The 22,152-nt window shown below is 36.2% G+C and overlaps 1 protein-coding gene across 2 annotated transcripts in view; it reads right to left on the bottom strand.

The window, feature by feature from the left end:
* Nucleotides 1-995: 995 nt before the first annotated feature.
* Nucleotides 996-22,152, bottom strand: part of LOC115420093 (semaphorin-3D) — a 132,121-nt gene continuing 110,964 nt past the window's right edge. For both annotated transcript variants that reach the window (XM_030135319.1, XM_030135320.1), the window contains exons 11-18: nucleotides 21,065-21,209; nucleotides 19,331-19,553; nucleotides 12,253-12,341; nucleotides 8,647-8,688; nucleotides 8,192-8,349; nucleotides 4,493-4,557; nucleotides 2,786-2,943; nucleotides 996-2,560 (exon numbers count right to left, since the gene is read on the bottom strand). In XM_030135319.1, the coding sequence (XP_029991179.1) occupies nucleotides 2,051-2,560; nucleotides 2,786-2,943; nucleotides 4,493-4,557; nucleotides 8,192-8,349; nucleotides 8,647-8,688; nucleotides 12,253-12,341; nucleotides 19,331-19,553; nucleotides 21,065-21,209 (1,390 nt within the window). In that variant the 3' untranslated portion in view covers nucleotides 996-2,050. The remainder of the gene's footprint in view (nucleotides 2,561-2,785; nucleotides 2,944-4,492; nucleotides 4,558-8,191; nucleotides 8,350-8,646; nucleotides 8,689-12,252; nucleotides 12,342-19,330; nucleotides 19,554-21,064; nucleotides 21,210-22,152) is intronic.

The raw sequence follows: 22,152 nt of genomic DNA, 5'->3' as shown, positions 1-22,152 counted from the left end.
TGTCATTTCTTCATCATGCTTCATTCACATTAGCCCAAATGGATTAATCCCATTCAGTTGTATTGCTTTATAACCTCAACCATGATATATAATTTCCTCTGTGTATTCTTCTCTATTATATACAATCTTTCCAAGCTGGGCTTTATTTCATAATGTGCCTTTTTTCTTTCATATGATTTAGGTTGCCTGTAAAGATGTTAAATAACATGACTTATCAGGATCTGTATTGACTTAAAAAAAAAAAAAAAAAAAAAAAAAAAAAGATAAATACCCCCCTTTTGTCTAATACATTTTTGTTTTTGACATTAATATCCATTTTCCTTGCCTTATGGCTCAGTTTGTCACAGATCTCTCTCTCTCTCTGTTTATCTCAGTGTCTTGCCTTTTTTCTGTACTCTGTGAACAATATTTTACTTGATGACACATGAATAAGTATTTATTTTCAGTCAAGTTTGTTAAGACATTTTAACAGTCATTGAGCTAAACAGGAGAAATTCAAATTATATGTTTCCTGTATTTGATATTACAGCTGTGTGAATGGTCTACATACACTCACTTCATGAGAAATAACCTGAATCTATCTAGTCTGTAAAAATAATGATACCATGGGCCAAAATGTGTGTAAGATATGCACTGAGACATCTCGATGTGATTGATTTATATTACACAAAAACCCCACAAATGTTTTTATTTTTTATTAAACAAGGAAGTTATTATTTTGTGGCTTATTCACATGATGCATAACACAGTTTAATTACTAATGATTCCAAAGCTTATCAGTGTGTTGTGAAAAAAAAAAAACCCCACTTATGACAAACAAGCTTATATAAACACAGATATTAAACTAAATTTCACTACATAAAGTAAGAAAACTATCAAAAATAGAGTTCTTTAATATACATGGATGTGAATAAAAATATTACTAAATTATTGTTACATAGCAGAGTTAATAAAGCTATACATTATGTATTTTCAAGCAAGGTCCATTTCTTGTGTGCGTTTCCACTGGGGCCTTTATTCAGATGGTATGAGTCTATATCTTATCCACACATTACATATTAAAGCAATCATAAATATATGTAGAAAACAGATTAGGTTTTTGTTAAACATAGCTCAATGTGTGGCACTAAACTGGGCAAACACTGTTCTCTGTTAAGTCTTCTGTTATTTGTTTATTCTCTTGATACTTCTGTTAGCTTTCTTTGTGAAATCCTTACACATATTTACCTGCAACTTTCACCTATATGTCAGAGTCTTTGGTTACAAATGAAATGTCAGCTGCAAGTATTTAGGCAGATGGACTGCAAAATTGTTATGCAAGATATAAATGCATATTTTGAAGTTAAACAGACAAACTAGAAAATGACTGCTGATGTGTGGATATCTATAACACTAACGTTAGAGTAACTAGTCTGGTAAGTCTAACTGCATTTCCTATTTCATTCCATTAGTTTTTAGGAAGTACAAGGTTTAAAGTTAGTTTTTTGGCATTGGCAAAATCTTTGTGTTTAAAGTTAAGTTTATCTTTAAGTAAAACTAGAGCCATTATTTTTAACAAGCAGGTAATCACTATAATTTCCTCTCTTGTTGCTATGTGTATTTGTTTATGCTTGACCAGTTAGATTATAAAATGTGTCTGAAACAACAATGCTCGCATGTGTCAAATGTATGTGACACGTTTGTCATTCATTTCTCATTCAGACTCTTGATGCTGCTTTTGCATTACTTACAAAACACCTTCGATTTCAACGCAAATCTTTTGCCAACTGTTTACTGAGCAATAATAAAATAATAATAAAACCAGAGGAAACACTAACTTACTACATAACTGTTTGTTTTTATGTAGTGTCTAAAAGCCAAACTGCTTTCAGAGGCTATGTGTCTACATTTTGTGAATTTATAGTCAGTCTTTAAAGACCATACAGATGTACAGTGTCACTTCACAAGCTGACATTTGCTTAAAAAGCAAAGTTTCTTGAGTTCAACATTTCCTTCCCTCTGAATGTACAGGATCTGTTGTCCATTGACAGTCTTTGTCTTGTCTCAGTGACTAGAGGGGAACCTCAGGGGGGTTGTTCCTCCTTACGCGAGCTTTCCTGCTCTCCTGCTTCATCTTCAGAGTGCGCAGCTTCTGCTGACGGCGTTTCTCTCGGTACCACAGCTGCTCACAGTAGTCGTCCACGCTCAGACTGTTGGTCCCGACCATGTTCAGGTGATTGAAGCTCCTCAGAGGAGGCTGAGCATTGTGAGGCAGCCATGAGCTTCTATGTCCTGACAGCGGTGGATGAGGGAGACTCGTCTGCCCGAGAAAACCGTGGACGCCCACTCCTGCAGGGGCGATCCTCCCAAAGGCTGCAGATCCTTGGTGGTTCGGGCTGTGATTCTGCTGGTAGCGGGCTGGGTGGAGGTTGTGGTTTGGGATGATGTGGACACGGTATTTAGCCAGGACTTGTTTGTATGAGTGTTCGTGGCTGGTGCAGATGTAGAGTCCTGAGTCAGACAGATCCAGACGCTGAAGCAGTAAACCCCGCTTCATGTGGAGAGAGTGGCTGTCTTCACTCTGAGGTGAAACAGAGGAGAAAATCAAAATGGAGAACAAAAAAGAATTTAAACGAGTACTCATTTCATCTGAGATATACCATCTAAAAAGGACTAAGCTAACTCTTTAACATGTCAGATGGTCCAACAAGTCTTTGTGTTGACACTAATTTACAACCATATCAGTCTGAATATGGATTAACCATGTTCAGAGTTTCCTATGGTTAGGGAAGATAACAGGTCTCACCTCTTTGATTTCACGAATCTGACTTAGGGTTTGCTGCTGGTTTTCTGACAACTGGACCGTCCACTTGAGCTCAGCCAGTGGGGACCGAGGAATACACTCCAGGAAGGTTGAATTCCCCTCCACACCGTACACCAGCTTCACCTCCACTAAGTCAGAATCTGACACAGAAAAGGAATAACTAAAACATATATTTATTTCTTGTCACAAAGATGCACACTGTCATAGACAGAGAAAAGTGTATGGTAAAATATTGTGTATGCTCAGTATAAATATTTTGGGAAACAGGGATGATCAGACATAATGCACATATGTAGTGTATGGATTTCTTTGGGCACTAAATAACAAACAAAAATGAGTGAAAAGTGAAAGATAGAGGAAAAAAGCTAAATAACATTTCATAGACACATTTACACAACAATTTTTCATACTGTTACTACACTATTTTTCCTAATTGCTTTGACACCGTCTTTGAAACTTTAAGTGAAACAACATTAAAAATCTTCAGAAAAAGAAAAAAAAAAAATTTCTGCAAAACAGATCCAACAATTGTAAAAAAAAAAAAAAAAAAAAAAAAAAGAGGATGTTAAATCCATACAGGGTAACATAAATCTTACTAATCACATAAGCAGTGGGCTGTGTTTGCAGTTTTGCACAAGTAATTTACAAGTACACTATTGCAGATGATGTGTACTCAGTTTGACACACTTGATATATGCACTGGCTTTAAGTGTTAATGGTGTCAGAGATAATGCTGATACAGTATAAGCATTAGTGTTTAAGCATTAAGGAAACAATTGGAAGAGAGCAGTTAGTGCCTTGAATTTGGATGAAATACACAGAGAGATGCAGTCACACTGTTTGTCCTCTAGAGTGCGCCCAACCTCAGCCTGAGGAGCAGAAAGGCTGTGGAGGGTATTTCAGTGTATGTATAGTCTAAGGTAGTGCAGGGTTTTCACTACCATTATAATACTTATGTGCAGCACCCCAGCCATTTTTTGTAGCACCTAAGCCAAATTAAAGTAAAATCAACTGTCTAAAATTATATTTTAAAGATTTATTGCCTGCAGCTGGTCCCTAGTGCACTTTACGTACTTTAGTAGTTACACATTTTGGATGTTTTGATGGTTTTTCAAAATGTTTTATGCATGTAGGAGAATAAAAATAGCCCAAATGATGATAAATGACACATTTTTCACTGTAAAAATAAACCTAGACTTCTACACTTCACTAGATTGTAAACCTAAGCCCACTGAAAACCACAGGAAATTTTTTTTAATACATGCTATTTTTGTAGCCGTTTCAGCAATAGTAAATTACTTATCCATAGAAAGACTTATACTAAGATTACATTGAAAAAATAATCCTGAAACAAATCGTCTAAATGATACACAGTGCTTTAGATCATTTTCAATATGCATTCAAGCTCATAAAATCAGGCATTAAGTCTTCAGAAGTTCAGTCACACACATACAGATTTATGCAGAGCCATTACTAGAGAGAGTACACAAACTACCATACCCACTGTAATGTTTTACATTCCATGGAACAGCTCTTTATAATAGGTTATCAATCACAGGAGCATAAATGTGAGTGGAAATCCTCTGGAAGTACAAACTCACCAGGCAGGTTGTTCATTATGTAACTGACGGCAGGAAAATATTTAAAAACAGAAACACTTTAAACATATTAGACGGCGGAAATCCTTACCGTCCTCTGTGATTGGACACTGACTCCAGGGGTCTCCATACTTTACATCCTGTCTCCGAGCCCGCCTGACATACACAAACACACACAGTCACAGGTTTGACAATATATCTGTTGTATATCTGCTTGCAATTTGTGTGTACACTAATAACATATAATAACAGAACAACTTAATGATACTTCCAAAAAATGTGTTTTATATCATCACGTCATGTCCGATCGTAGTACAATGTTTAACAATAAGGTAAAGGTAGCATCAGAGACTGGAGTGTGTGTGTGTGTGTGTGTGTGTGTGTGCTAGACAGTAGACGCATCAGTTAAACACCAGCTGACAGCTGCAGATAATATAGTTGCCTTTAGATAAAGTTGTATAAGTGCATTAAATCCTCCTCCCCGGTGTTGTTACTGGGCTTCTGCTGGCTCCTCAGCGGTGAAAATACGAAACTACTGTGATTATGAATGAGGAAACGCGGAGCAGAGACAGGCTATGAAAATACCCACTGTTGTTTCAGCCACGGTTAAGACTGTTGTCACATCTCCTCCTCTTTTAGTCTGACCTTCTTCTGTTGTTTTTTGCCTCATGTCCTTTAGGCTGTAACATACACAAAGTTCGCTCCACTTTTCCCGTTTTCCTTCCCTCCATCTTCTCTCATCTCTGATGCTTATCAACCAATAGATATGAACTTAACCCTCTTTGTCTCAGGAGATGTGATGTTGACTTTTCTCTGCTTCCTTGATTTTGTTATGCCTTTTTCCATTGGTGGAAGATGTATTCAGATATTGTACTTCTGTAAAAATACAGACCTAGACTGTGAAAACACTCCAGTACAAGCTGAAATCTTGTATTTAAAGCTTTGATTAAATAAAAGCATCTAAGTATTAACAAGAAAATGTAATTGAAGTATAAAAAGTAAAGGTTTGTTGTGGAGTAAAATGGTCCCTGTATTATACTATTATATATGCGTATTTATTTTACTGCTGCATTCACGTCTACGTTGCATTTTACTGCTGTAGATTTTCAGGCTGACCCCATTTTAACCCTTAAATGCATCATGTTAGTGTAATTCTAATGTTAGTTTAATCTACAGTGATGCAACATACTCTGTACAATCATCACCTTGGTAGAGTTGAACCGCATATTGTATGTCAGCTTTCCATGCGCTCAGAAAAGAAGGCATTTTTAGCTTTGTTTCACTGACTGAATTTCAGTATATTTTATTGAATAAAAAATAAATAAATACTTGTGATCAGTGTAATTTGCACTTGTTCATCGTTATCGTGGTCTTTTATTACAAATAACCAGACATTGTACTAGTTAATTTGTAATGGATGGAAGTTTTTTTTGTCTTCATTTATTGTTCTAAAAATTAAATCAGACCACTCTTGGAAAATAGTGTGAAAAAGTGTTTACTCATTATAAGGACACTCAAAAATCACACTGAACAGGAAGGGGATGAAAAATTATAATCTGCAAAGTAACTAAAGGTGTCAAACAAATGTAGTGGAGTAAAAAATACAGTATTTTCCTCAGACGTAGTGGAGCAGAAGTAAAAAGTTACATAAAATGGACATGCTAAAATAAACCACTGATGACTTATAGACTGGTGATTGTTTATTAATTCTGTTTTAGTTTGTTTTTCTTTGTTTCTCTTGAGCTGATGGAAAAGTGCATTTCCCCCTTGGGATCAATAAAGTCCATCTGTATCTGTGTGTGTATTTGTATTGGACTAAAAGTACAAGTCCAAACTGTCTCTTGAGTGTGTGATCAGATGGTGTGTTATACCTTCGCTGGCATTAAATCATGATTCATAATAATTATTATTATTTATATGCATGTCAGGCTGTTTTATATATATGTATTTTACTTGAAGTTTTAAGTAAGTGTGTCTGTGTGTCTTTTCTTGTTTCTTGCACTTGATAATGTTTTGCTTATTGTACTTTAGCACTGATGCTTGATTTGATCCTCTTTTGTAAGTCGCTTTGGATAAAAGCGTCTGCTAGATGCAATGTAATGTAATGTAATGTAATGCGTGCTTTGTAATCTGTTCTAAGGGTTGTGTTTTTCCTTTGTAAAGCATATTGTATAGGTGCTACATAAATAAGCTTTTTGCTATATTTTACTTTTTTAGAATTGTTCTAGCTTTAAATGTAAAAAAATCTTTTAAAATTTTACGATGAGTATCGCCTTTCTTACTTTTTTTTTTTTTCTTACATTTGAGTACAGCTGCTGTACAGTGCTGGCATACTTCACTTCATTTTAACATAATACTAATGACTGTTATCAGTAACACATCACATTAGCTGGAGAAACTATTTCATGACAATTCCATTTTCATTTTTACTGCTTGTTTTTGCAACGCTAAAATCTGAATGAGAAATCAAAATAAAACAATTCATTATAATATAACCAGAATCAGAATTAACCATGAACAACATTCAACAAAATAAACTGGAAAGGTTGAGATATGAAGTGTCGGGAAACCCACATAAATTTGACCGTATATGGAAGCCCATCTTGGAGCACCTAAAACTTTAGACGACCTCTAATGAGCACCTACTCCTTTGTGATTGGCATGTTAAGGTGGACATTTAACTGGGACATTAATAGCCTCATTGTTTGACTTTGTGTGTAGTTTTTTTTTGTGGTGAAGTTTTGTGGGTTGTTATTTATTTATTTATTTATTTATTTTTAATTTAACCTTTATTTAACCAGGAAATCCCTTGAGATTAAAATCTCTTTTTTGAGGGAGACCTGGCCAAGACAGCACACCATTACAAAGTTACAAAATTCTAAAATAAGACATGCTAAAAACAGACAAAGGACAACAGGCACATACAACAAAGTCCAGCTTAGGAAAAGCAAACACACTCTTCAGTAACACAGTTGTTTTTTTTAAAATCAGAGCTTTGAACACTCCCAGGGAGACCAAATCATTAAGCTGTAATGTGTTCTGAATATTTATTTTAGGTTTATTTATGTTCATGTTTATCCTTGGATTTCATAAGTACTTTTGCATAAACCTTGTTACCTCCGCCAAGGAGGTTATGTTTTTGCCAGGGTTTGTTTGTTTGTTTGTCTGTCTGTTTGTCCGTTAGTGTGCAACATAACTCAAAAAGTTATGGACAGATTTGGATGAAATTTTCAGGGTTTGTTGGAAATGGGATAAGGAAGAAATTATTAAATTTTGGTGGTGATCGGGGGTGGGGGGGCCCACGGGGGGGCCCATTTCCAACAAACCCTGAAAATTTCATCAAAATCTGTCCATAACTTTTTGGGTTATGTTGCACATTAACGGACAGACAAACAGACAGACAGACAGACAGACAAACAAACAAACAAACCCTGGCAAAAACATAACCTCCTTGGCGTGGGGGGGGGCCCACGGGGGGGGCCACTGATCAGCCTTGGCGGAGGTCTGCGCTCTCCGAGTGCTTCTAGTGTTGTTCTTTTTTTTGTTAGTTCATTTTATGTATTTTTGTCTTACTGTGTAATATGTAAAATGCTTAAATTCATGAATAAAGTTGATAAAAAAAACAAAAAAAAACAAAACTGGTGTCAAATTTAAGTCACAGATATCTCATCTCATTTCACATAAATGCATCTTCTGACACTACTCCTCAAGGACCATTGCTCCCTTTGATCAGGAGACATAGATAAAACTAGAGTAATTCTTCCTGTTAAATCTCCATCCCCCTCCCTACCTCTTGCTGGTGGGGAAGTATCTGGAGCAGGTCTGCCCATCCCAGGAGCAGTAGGGGTCTCTGGCCAAGCAGCACTCAGCGCAGTCGTCTCCATATAACTCACACCTCTGCAGGCCCAGCTGGGCCACACCAAGCTCACTGGACACGAACAACTGTTGCTGTGAAGCAGGAGAAAGATTCATTACTTTTTTTTTTTTTTTTTTTTTTTACAGATTTACTATCCTCATAACACTGCAGAGACGCAAGAGGGTGTTGAAGACAGGGTGATGATGAGAATTTTCACCTTACCCTTTGTCTACATTTTTTTCTTATCTAGAAGTTTAGATAAGAGAAAGTTCATCCCTAGCTTCAGTCTTACTCAGTCATACTTGTTATTAGAAACGGACATGTAAAAATGTTTGTAATATACCAACATAATCAAAAAACAACAAGTAGAAACACGCAAATAAACTTACTCTCTTGGTGGACAACTCCATGTTCAGGATGGGAGTGGGACTCTGTGGGATGAAAAGGAAAGCAGATATATAGCATTTGATTGACTGCATGATTGTTGAAAGATAGAAAAACACAAAAAATTCCAGTTAAAAACCCATCAACATTCCTAATCCACAAAAAAAAAGCAATACAAACAACCCAACAATACCACTGCAAAAATGCATCTATATGTCTGTCACCCTACTGCATCACAAAGGTCTAACCTGACATCTAAAACTCCAACTAAATATAGAGCTCTGGAAAAAATTAAGAGATTTCTTCTGAAATCAGCATGTCGGCATGTATGACAGCCATTCCATTACTGTGTCTATTGAATTCCAACACAAGCACACCTTATTCTACTTAATAAACACCTGATCCATGTCTTATTTAAAAAGGAGACATATAAAAACCACTACTGTGGCAATCACTATCTTCTTACAATAGGCAAAAACAGTGCTATTAGTACTGCAAAAGTAATTGGAATCAAAAATAACTGTTGAAAACTACTGGACTTCTGCTCTGACAATGTTCCCAAACTCTGAGGACTGGTTTTTCTATCAGGATAATGCCCCTGGCCTCAGCTAGGTCAACAAAGGTGTGGATGATGGACCACCAGATGAAGACCCTGTCATGGCCAGCCCAGTCTCCAGACCTGAACCCACTTTGAAAACTTCTGGAGGAAGATGGATGGTCACAAACCATGGAACATGTCTGAGCTTCTTGAATTTCTATGCCAGGAGCTGCATAAAGTCATCCAACAGCAATGGAGGAGAGCCAAGACACGTGAAAGCTGTCATTGAAAATCAGGGTTATTCCACCAAATATTGATGTCTGAACTTTTTCCACGTTACAACATTAGTATTGTGTTGTTTTGGAATGAATATGAACTTGTGTTCTTTGCATTATTTGAGGTCTGAAAACACCTGCATCCTTTTGTTATTTTTGACCATGTGTCATGTTCTGCAAATATATGCTCTAAATAACAATATTTTTACTTGGAATTTGGGAGAAATGTTGTCGGTAGTTTAACCCTTTCATGCACAGTGGTCACTACGGTGGACAGTTATTCTACAGCTGTTCTCTTGTATATTCATGGGTTTTGTTGTTTTGGTTGCATATCAGCCAACACAGTGGACACTTATGCACCATCCCATACATTGCAGTTCATACTGTTACTGTAACTTTGCAGTTCTTGATAAACCTGATCTGCACTAACATGTTTGAGTATTTTTTATATATTTTTTTTGTATTATCTCCATGAAGTGAGTAATAGCTAGTATTAGAGTATGACCCCTAAGGGTTAAAATGAGAGAAAATATCAGATTAGCTGCCTTAAAAATATTTTTATTTCATAGATTTCACACAGTATATCACTTTCTGATATTGCCTTTTAAATACATGTTTCTTTGCTTCAAAAATTTCAATCACATGGTGGACATTTTTGTAACTCTATGAAAATAGGTTAGCTAAAAAAATTTCAATTGCATTGTGTTTTTTGTTTTTTTTCAGGCCTAAAGAGGAATAAAAACACTTGGGAAACGGTTAGGGAATACAACAAAAAGTGTTCATTTCACCCAAACACATGCCTATAAATGGTAAAATCAGAGAAACTGATAATTTTGCAGCGGTCTCTTAATTTTTTCCAGAGCTTTATATGTACGGTTATTCCACAATATCACACCAGGATATGAAAGAAACTTCTTGCCACATTATGGTGGTGGTCTTCAGTGAAACTACGGACAACACAAACTGGACAGAAAACTGTTGTGATTTGTGGTTTAACTGTGGCTGTTTTCTGTCTATAAACAGAGCTAAGCTAACAGTGCTATAATGTAAACTATCAGCTGATGTAGAATGAGAAGATTATAAGACATCAGAGTTATTTTGACCTGCTAGGGGTTTTAGTTCGAAGAAGAAAACCTGATAATGCCATAATACAGGTGTGTTTAAATAAGGAGCTTTATACTTTATTCAGTGATGATACAGTGTGTGGATACATAGCGTTAAATCTTTGGTGGTTTTGGTAGTCCAAAGTGTGTTCTAGTGGACAATTTGTAATATCAAAACTACATGAAACTCTTTTAATGAATAAAAAATGAATCAAGAAAAACTTTTTGGGGGTAAGTGAGTAGATGAGACAGATGTTTTTGTGTGTATTTATATTTATATTTATATTAAGTTTTGTTGCTAGTTTTAATTACAGCATTACTAGTATTGTTTATCTGTAAAAGTTTAATACAATGACGGATAACAAAATTAATGAACATCGTTAACATTTCATTGTGGTTTACAAGTGGTTCTTGTTTGCGTCAGGCCTAACATCACCCCTCAGCTGTTCTAAAATGACTGGAAACCACCACTGAATAATAACTCTGCTGACTGTGTGCAGATAAACCAGGGTTAATATTAGAGGAACGAGCAATATATATGATACAAAACACAAACTGCATAGCTCTGCACCAAACTGAGGAATGCTTCAGCTCTGCGTTAGATGCTGTGACTGGCTTTGGGGTCAGGGCAGCTACTGAGATTAGTAATCTAATAGGCCTCCTTCCTCCTCAGAAGGCTAAATTACCCAACAGCTCCATTTTTCTAGCTCACTGACTTGCTTCAACATTTCACAAAGGGAGTCAATGACCCCTGACCACTCGGAGCGAGAATGGAGGCAATGACGAAGAGGAGATAAAGACGAGTATTTTTTTACAGTGATTTGCCCCGAACCAACTGACCGATCACATGACTCTTCTGTGAAACCCAGTCAGGATACAAAACAGCCCAAACAACTGACATCAATGAACAGAGAACTATGAAACAAACATCCCACTTTATCAAATGGTTGTACAATAAATGCCAGCTGGTTTCAGTCCTGTCACTGTTGTGTGTGGTGGAAATGGGTTAGTTCCTGTTTTAATCTCAGCATTGAATAAACATCCACCTGGTATCCTGTTTGTTTGTGTTTTTCTGCCTGTGGTGTTTTATTCTTTCCCTTCCTTTCACCTGTGCTCCATAATTTTTATTTCCTGCTCCTCTTTTCCTTGTTTAATTCCTTTCCTCCTCATCCTCTTTTTTATTTCTGTCTCCTTTGTTTTTTTTTTTTATCCTGTACTTTCACAGACTTTGCATGTTCTGCCATGCCCTCCCTTATCTGTCTTCATGTCTTCATTTTAGGTTATTTACAGAGAGGACCTTGGGAAATATGTGCCCTACTATCTGTTTTTCTGTTTATTCCACACAAATATGCTCCACTGGAAACTAAACGTAAGGCCTTACACAGCTCCTGATACTGAGACAAGCTCCGTCTATGACTTTAGCCATAAAAGTCCCGTGCAGCTAAATGTGTGTGTGTTTAATGGGATAATGTGAATAGAAATAAATGTAGACGCTGTTTATTGATGCATATATTCATTGTGACTTTAGTCATAAAACAAGTGTACATATACCATTTCCTTTAAAAAGTAATTATAATGAAATAAAATTGTAAATCTTCAAGAAGAGGAGCATTCCGGGCTGTTTTGTCTTATATTATCCAGGATATTTTCCTTGGAAAAAACGTCAAAATAGAAAATAAGGTATTTGAGTCTCACCTGGAAAACAGTCAGCTCCTCCAAAATGATCTCCTCTGTTTCCCAGTTGTCTTTAATCACAGATACAGCCTTCACCACCTTCCCATCATCTGGAAAAGAACACGAGAAAAGGTTAACACTCTTGCATAATGTTGTGTATGCTCTCTAATCTGGCACATTAATCTATATCTACATCAGAAGGCAGAAAAAAACGTAATTCCATTTGCATGGATCATTGCTAATCAATCATTTATAGGAAAGTACTGGTTGATTTTCATTGCAGTTTACCTCTATGTTAAGTGACCAATATAAAAACAGTATACAAATCTAAATAGAGGAGACTTAAAGGTAGTAAATGCACATTATGGATAGAATTATATGAGTATGAATATGACAAAAAATACGGCTATGAGTAGAAAAATGTGCAATGTAGTGCAAAACATATCTTTCCCCTAATTTGGCTTCCAAAAACAAGACTAAAATATGGTTGACCTGTATGTAAAATAATTGTGAAACTTAACATTTTTGACTCGGAGTCAAGAAAAGTCCAGCCAGTGTTATTCATAGAACCCACCAAAATCACAAATCTGTCTCATGGAGTCTTAGAGTCTGTACAGTGAACGCCACCCTCTGTCCTCAGACGCCCAGTTGGAATAAGGAAAATCAACCCCCCCCCAAAAAACAGCAGAAAGTGCATCTCAGTAACGGTGGTTTATGTGTTCATGTGAGACAATTAAAGACAACTCCTCTGTGATTCATTAGTATCTGAGTAACATAATGGAGAACATTTGTGCTATAATAAACCCTTAATGGTGGATATTATGTATCACGGGAAAAATATTTAATCTCCTGACTTTACAGTGTGACCGAAACTGAAGAAAATAGTTCCTCTGCAGCAGCCTGCAAAGAAGAGTACTTGCGAGTGATGAGTTTTGATGATTAATGCTCAACCTTATGACTTGCTGTCTCCTAAGTGTAGGAAAATCCTGCTGATGTAAAGGCCCTGAATAATAATAATAATAATAATAATAAAAAACAAAAAACTCCACTATTCGTATTTTCCGACTGAGTCACACTGTTAACACAGTTGCTAGGGGTCTGACGATCATGTTCTTGTTTCCTGAGGATGTTTTGGTCAATATATTTCAGTGTAACATTAGAAGCAAACAAAAAATAGTAAATGAGAACAACAGTACAGACCCTACATAACATTAAGCAGTATTAAAATAGTACTTATCAGCTGTAGTGTTAACCCTTTAGAGGGCACTCATAGAAACACTCTGAATTTCAAAATGTCAACCTTAGTGTGTTATTGGTAGACATAACAAGACATAATACGTTTCATTTGTGAAATTTTTCATTTGTTTTATTGTTATGTAGAAAATCAAGGTTAATGAAGTTACCATATTTAGTTCCTTACCCATAAGTGGCAAAAAAAAAAAAAAAAATCCAAGAAGTAAATATAAAAAATAGAATAAAAACACATGTAAGATGGAAGGAACATGTAATTTAGAACATTAAAACATCACTTTTAGAACATTAGACCAACGTAAGTGCTGATCCAGACACCTGTCCACATCCACATTATCCCTTTGAACATTATTCCTTACATTAGTACCATTACTTCATGGTACCTAACAAAGCAGGTACACTCACTGTTCATCCAGAGGTGGACCACTTTGGACCTGAGATTGTTGACTCACTGCCCTCACTGGAACTGTTGCTGTCACTGTCTTGTAATGTATGTGGAAATTACCAAAAATAGTCACTTGCCCGATAAAGGGTTAACATAATTTGAGTGATTTGAGAGCATGCTCTAGTTGGCTCAGAAAAAAGTGTGATGATCTTAGTGTGTAGCAATTATAAAATGTCCATTAATAAATGAACTAACTGACAAATTTTTCATTTTTCCCCTAAGTAAAACACACAATAGTTTACTCTTCAGCAATAGTTTGCAAAGTTTTTTTTAGCTCAAGACCCAACAGAGAAATTGGGTGTGTTTTTTATAACCCTTTTCATCTTCTTCTGTCTTTTCCATTATTTTAATCTGTTGTTATTACTTTTACGATGTTTTGTCTTGTGTAATTTTCCTCCTTTGTCCCTTATATCATTTTAATCATGTTGCATCTTCTACATCATTTTTGTCTTCTCATTTCTTTCAAATCATATCTGTTTTATTACGTAATTTTCCTCATGTTGTGTTTCTCTATCATCTTAATCTTGTTACACCCTTTATGTCTGGGCCCTCACCTTTGCATTTCACTTAAGTTTAATGAGATCAACATTTATAAACTCTTCCGGAGACCACTCTTCTTCTGTTTTTAAATAAGAAAATGAATCCACATATAATATATGCACTATATATTTTCCTCTACCAGGTGATGACCCAATAAAAACAGCTCCACAACCTATTTTGGGACCTGACACTGAGACTGGGTAACACAGCTCTACAGTTATTGGCAAGTTGAGATAATAAGCACATTAACAATGAATTTATTTTTTATTATTATTACATTAGCTTCATAATACTATCTTTCATCAAGCTATCAGACTCGTAAACTTATGAAAATTCACATTCACATATACAAATACATCTAGCCTCCAAACTCATATTCACATTATATGAAACATCCAAGCCTACAGTCTTTATATTGGTATATACAGGTTTAAGGCTCACACTAGTCACTTTTCCATTGACCCTCAAATTGTGTGACTGTAATTTATGCATAAATATATGCCTAATGGAAAAACTACAATTTCACCAAAACTCTTATTATTTGATCAAAAGTTTTTGTACTGGCAAGAGGTGTTTTTTTGGGCATAGCGCAATTGTTATATCAGGCAAAACTGCAATGGAAAGACCTTTTTTCCGCAACTAGAGTCACGTGAATAAAAAAAAAAAAAACGGATGTTGACGGACATTACAACAAGTTAAGAAGAGTTTTAAAAGAAACATGGCACGGTATGTGTGGACACATCAGGAAACCAAGTCATTTTTTTAATTTAGTACGGGATGAGGGGTAATATATAATAATGAATATATCTGTACATCAAGATGATATTTACGTTCATCGCCATGTTTATGGAATGACTTCTCGTGTCATCTCACAATAATCAATAAACAAATCATCGCATTTGTGATTTAATGGAAAAACCGACATTACGCATTTCTGTTTTTTTCAACATTTAGTAAATATCAGTAAAGTTTTATGCACATGTCCAATGGAAAAGCGACTACTGTTATGTCAGTTAAATCCTAAAACCCCTTATGAGCGTTGCATTGTATTGTATTGTTTATTTTACTACACTGGTCTACAATTTTTTAGAAATGATTTGCTTCAGAGATTAAATGTGCTAAATGTTATGTATTTTAATAAGATTAATTGGAAAATAAATGACAAAAGTGCCGGTTTGCTGATGTTTTCAAGGTACATGATTAAGTGTTATTACACATATATATTGGTTTATGTACATTTATATAATAGTTTTATAAATCTTCCACTAAATAGAACCTGTAAAGTGAATGTATTGTAATGTGCAGACAGTGTTTTGAAGTAGATCTTGTAGCTCTGAGACAAATATTCCTTTTGAGTCAAACTCATTCTCTCGTTAATTCTTAAATTTCACATTTTGACCCAAGGCTGTATCTTGGAAAGTTCAGCCAACCAGCATTTTTTACTTGATTTTTCTTTATCAGTGACTCTCATGTGGTAAAATTTCATTACTTTTATTCTGGAAGCATTTTCCTTGTAGACCAGTGCTATCTACACAATGCGCTGTTTTCGGTTTCCCTCTTTAATATATTCTCTGGAGTATGAGCACCATAAGACAGTAAAACCGCTACATTGATGGCAGTAAATGTAGTAATTTAAGACATTAACCCAGAGGATTCCTCACGTCTCTGGATAAAAGTTTTCCTGAAAATTCAATAAACCATCTTTTAAGCTGTTGCCATAGTAATTCATTCTACAGTACCTGATATCCTATAGGGGTTACCATAGCAACAGTGGAGTCTACGCACTAAATGTACACAATGATAAAAAAAAAAAAACCATGAGCTGGATTTATGACATTTTGTTCCAGCTACTACATTCCAGCTGTTACAGCGAAACCACATACTCATATAAGATCACTTATATTTTAATGTGCTGTGTAAACCCATATGCACACACACACACACACACACACACACACACACACACACACACACACACACACACACACACACACACACACACACACACACACACACCAGGATGCTCCCAGGAAACTTCGTGAACCTCGGAGAACCCACTGTGGGAAATCTGTTTGTGTGTCTCTGTAGCTCTATGTTAGTTCCAGACGCTGTGTAGCCTACTGTGCCGTGTGTGTCTGTGTGTGTTTACGTATGCGTGTGTCCACAGATGAGGATGTCAAACAAGCCTACCCTACATGGACTCGGACATCACAGACCTCGGTAACGTTTCATTTCAAGATAAAATCTGGTCACTTTGTGTTTGTGCTCTTCTGAAAGCAGGCCAGCGTTTTAGTAAATACTGAAGTCTCAACCCAATTTGGAAGAAACACATGGAAAAAGTAAGCAAACTAAGTCAGTTAACCTCAAAACATTACAAAGCAGGGAAAATAAAACATGAGTAGAAATGTGCATGTCTATGGTAAAAAAACAAACAAACAAAAAACAGTAGATACGGGCAGAAGATGTAGTTGGTATACATTTTTTTTTTAAATCATTGAAGCTGGAGTATTTGATCATGTTTTAGGGTCAGTGTATCTTTTGGTAATGGATTTTCTTTTCAGAAACAAAATAAAAACTGGTGGTTAATTGATTTTCATTTTAAAACAGAAGAATTAAAATTGAATTTCAAGGCGTGTTTCTTTTTCAGTGTCAAAACAGATAAACCAAATTTAAAAAACGGACTGATTTTCATTTTCTCTTTCTAATAACAAAAAAGAAATTCTTTTACCTGACAGAAATGGAAAAAACAGACCAAAAATGGCTGTTTTTTTTTTTTTTTCATTTTCTGAGACCAGATGTTGTCATTTTCATGTTGTTCATTGTAGACATGCTCCCTCCACGAATGTCTACGAACTCCAGATTTCGTAAGAACTGGAAGATTCGTACAAACCCATCATTCGTAAGAATCTTTGTGACCTAGCCATTAGCGCTTTTTTCTTGAAAATGACAACATCCAGTCTCAGAAAATGAAAAAAAAGACAGCCATTTTTGGTCCGTTTTTCCATTTCTGTCAGGTAGTAACTTTCTTTTTTTGTTATTAGAAAGAAAAAAAGAGAGTCAATCCGTTTTTTAAAAATAGAGTTCAGCTTCCTGAGCATTCTCACCACAGCCATCTTATCATTGTGCTGTAAATGAGACATTTTTGACTGGGCTTCATTCAGTTAAAGATGTGATGAAATGGTGCAAGTTACATTAATGCGATGGAGTAATTAATAACACTGATAATTACTGATTTCATGTTTAACAAACTAACTATAATCTGTGGCTTCTACTATATTTCAATAGTAGCCACTCCAACCCTTACAATAATCAGTCATCTATCAGTGTTTGTTCAGTTGGAGTCACACAGGCTAACAGGTTAACGTTTCTTCCTCAAGGATACAATAATGTTAATGGATGTATGAGTGTGGTTATTATATCCTCCAGTTTCCTGGTTTAAATAAGTCCCTCAACACTTTTACAATCCAGTTTGAGCTTTCACAGCCACAGTGTTGAGCTTCAGGCTACGGCCTCACAGGGGTGAAGTGAATATTTGAAATACATTTTGCAGGTCAGTTTTGACCTTACAGACCAACGGTCAGCAGAGGTCGAAGTTCACCCCCTGACTGAACCTCACTCTGAAACACTCCTGTGCATATCGACCTGAGGCACAGACATTACACAGATTTTTTTTTTCTTTTTATTGCCTAAAACTTTCTTTGTATGTCCAAGTCAAATGAGTCCACATATTTTACTTTCAGAATAAACTATCGCATAAAAAAAGAGACATTAGCTAACCTTATAAACATAAAAAAATCATCTGTCAGACAGAAAGACGAGCCGGAAGATTCACTTTGGTTGGACTGTGTAAAAATACGAGCACTTAAAAGAGCGGAAAGAGCGTTTATCAGGCAGGTACATGTGCAGTTGATGAGGAGATGAGAGATGTTAGAGAGGAATCCACTTAGAGGAGATGTATGGGGCAGTCGGAGCCCCTGTGGCCCCTCGGCCTGTCACCAGCAGTTAAATAACCACCACCATTTATCACACACACACATTTACCGTCAAACACACATATGCTTCACCTACGTAGAGCTTTCTGCTGCTGGAGGGAAACAAAGACAAAAGAAAGAAAGGCTCAGACACACTCGAGAACCCATTCACCCTGTTAGAAGTGTTAAACAGTAAAACTCCATTTTCTCACCTTAAAGAGATAAGGAATGAATGCAGGAAAAATGAAAATATGACAGAATTTTAAAGATGTGGTGACAATGTACAGTCATAGAAAGATGGATTAACTCATTTCTTCTTTCTGCTTCTCTTCCTGTTTCTTTTTCTTTTCAACACATCGTTGATTATTCTCTATTTTTACCTCTATCGTCTACAATGTATGAGCACAGGTCCGTACACTTTTCACCTGGAGACCCAAAAAGGACGTTTTGTCTCCTCAGAACTTATTTTCTAATTTTGCTCAACAACGTTACAATGATGTGTATATTTCACCAGTGAGAAATTTTCTGACACTCAGCAGTTGCCTTCTTTTCCCTTTTTTTGTTTGCCTTTATGTAAAAAAAAATAATGGTCTACCGCAAATTCAACCACTTACTTTTCAACTTCTTTTCTTATCGTGAATAAATTTTGCTCTATCCTCTGTCGAATTTCCTAAAATTAAATCTGCTCCTTCTTTTTTACCTTTATTTTTGTCACTTGTGTTTTTATTTGTTATTATTATTATTTATTCATTTTAGTAAATTTTTCACCAATTTGTAGTCATTTATATATAATAAAACTATTATTATGTCGGGAACAGCCTCCATTTTCTCTTCCTCTCTCCACGCCCCTCATTTTACTGGACAATCCCTCTCATCTCTTCGTCCTCCTCACCTGTGCCCAGGTGTAAAACATCATAAGGTCCGTCCTCGGCGTCCACTCTGTCCACTACGACCCTTGTCAGCATGTACGGTGAGTTGACCCGGGTTAAGATGGGTCGGCCGCCCAGAGGCAGGACAGGCTCCCACATCAGCTGGTGCTGCCGCATGAAGCTCACCAGCTCGTCTGAGAAGTCTTTGGTGGACTTATGGAGAGCGTCATACGTCTCGCTCGGACACTGGACGAGAAACAAATCAGACAAATAGCTGTGAACTTTCTGCTATTATTTCCTTCTCTCATTGTTCATTCACATTGTTAGGGAAAGTTTTTATCCCAGCATCTCCACTGTCCCTGTCTTTGAGACTTATTTTCAGATTAAAAATGGTGTCTTCCTACACTGTTGAACAAAGCTGGAATAATTTTGTTTCCAGACACGTTGCTTTTATTCCTATTTATACACATCAGTAATCACCTTTGGCCACAAACACAATTACATACTGAGTCCCAGTGACACATTATCCATCAACAATAAATCACATTATCACACTCATTTCCTGAGAAGAGACACAAATATGTCATTTCAACTTTAGGAGAAACAGTGTATATTTTAAAAGTGACATTAATTAAAAATACAAAAGCTTGTGCTTTATAGGTTTTTATATAGACGTCACAAAAAAGCAGTATTGTAGCTGAATTGGCTTTTGGTTTCTATAGCTTTTGTAAACTACAAAAAGCACATTGATGAAAGCTAGGGATGGGAACTGATGAGATTTAATTGATTGGGAATCAATAAAAACATTAATGACCAATGCTATCATTGATCCCAAAATGACACAGGTTGGAATGAAGGTCCAAGTATTTATTGAGTCATTCAATGGTGAAAAAGGTCAGAAAAAAATTAAAATAAAGTATTAGAGTATTGTCTTTAACATGTTGGTTTACATAGAAAGTCAAAAGCAACAGCAAATATGTTCATGAAAATGAATACATAAATCAATGAACTGAATGAGGAAAGAGAGAAGAAATGTGCAAATGTATAATTTGTTGAAAAGAAGAACATCTTGAACAAAGGAAGTCAACAAAATGAAATCTTTTATTTCCACATGTGTGATCGGCGGCTGTGACCGCAGCATCATCCTGCCTGTTTCATTTTGTTTTTAATCATTCTTGTGACCCAAACCTTCCCCCTCCACACACACACACTAACTGTTACACAAACACTGACGTGGCTGACCTCTTCTGCAATCAACCACATGATACGAAACCTTTCCACAAGGAGGTGAATTCCCCAGCAGGGAGAATGAAATAACACCTGACACACACACACATGCACACACACTAAAACCTCAGCCCTCCTGACAAGTTGAAGTTTCCCAGAGGACCTCACAGCTGAGGTGTTAAATCACTAGAGGTTAACCTTCTCACAGCTTCATCAGCTTGTTTTCATTAGACATGTTATGTGCGTTTGGAGTCTGATCTCACAGGAAATTCTTAGATATTTTCACAAACATAAATACCATCCTGTCAACACCATTCTTTCAAGGATTTGTGGCCTTCGAGGGAGTTTTTTTCTTACAATAAAGCAAGTGAAACTGCACATTTTCATGCTCATTTTTACTTATCTTTAATTTTTTTACATGACCACACAGATTTTTTTTACCTGTAAATGTTGAAAAAAAATCGATCTATTATATATAAATATGTCATTTTGCTGCAGAAAACTGGTAGTACTTGTGTGTGGGGGCTTACTGTGCCGGGTCTTGGATAAGGGATACGGCCTTTGTACTCCACCCAGCGATAGTCAGGACCTTCTTTATGGGCAAAAGGTCCGTTAAAAGCAGCACGGATAGACGCCATGGAGAACACACATACTGCCGATCCACGAAATATAGAACTGTGGGGGAAAGAGGAGGTGACGTTAAAGTGAGTAGTTATAGAGGGTAAAAGGAAATAAATGGAAGAAAGAAAAATGGAAATTCAGAGAGATGAGCGGGATGAACAGGATGGAGAGATTAAAGGGGTAAAAGTTGAAAGAAATATAAAGAAGACAAAGTGGTGACTGACAAGAAAGAAAAAGATGAGCGATTGAAAGACATGAGGACAGGAGAGGAAACAGGAATGTCACATAGGATAAAAAGTACAGAGGAAGAAGGAAGAGTGGGAACAGATGAACAGAAGAGAAAGAGAGGAAAGGAGAAAATGTAGGGCAACAATAATGAGAATGCTTGTACACAGCAGGGTTACGATAACAAAACCAGCTGGGCCTCTTCACCTTTGACCCTGACCCCCGCCCACACCTGACCCCTGGTCCTACACACCGCTGATCGTGCACGTGGCGGCCTCTGTCGCTGAGTGTGCATGAGCTTTACTGGCTGTCTTCTGAGCTTTTTATTGCACCAATCAAAAAGGTGAAGATAAATGTAGCTACAACAGAAATGGCCTTAACCCTTACAGACCTAGCAGAACTATTTATATTAGCAACGTCCAACTGAAGTCTTCTACACATTTATTTTACATTGATTTATATCAATTTGTTATAATATTATCCTCTGGATTTTCTTTTTTTTCGTTGTGAAAATCATGTATTTTATTACATTTAATAGAATTCACAGAAGCTCTCATTAAATTTAGAGCTTGAACATAAAAATAAGTGATTATAGCCACTGTCATTTGCCAAAATACATGAGTTTTCTTTTGAATCGATGTTGCAGAACATGACAATGCTTCCATGTTCACTATGGAACCTCTGAACATCCCAATATGCCATATCTGATGATGCTGAACAGCTGAGAAACTGCATTTTACCTGAATTATTAAAATGTATTGAAGGATTAATG

The sequence above is a fragment of the Sphaeramia orbicularis genome, chromosome 5 (assembly GCF_902148855.1).
Source record: "Sphaeramia orbicularis chromosome 5, fSphaOr1.1, whole genome shotgun sequence".
Lineage (NCBI taxonomy): Eukaryota > Metazoa > Chordata > Actinopteri > Kurtiformes > Apogonidae > Sphaeramia > Sphaeramia orbicularis.
Note: the sequence above shows the minus strand (reverse complement) of the source record. Positions and strands in the feature narration are given on the sequence as shown.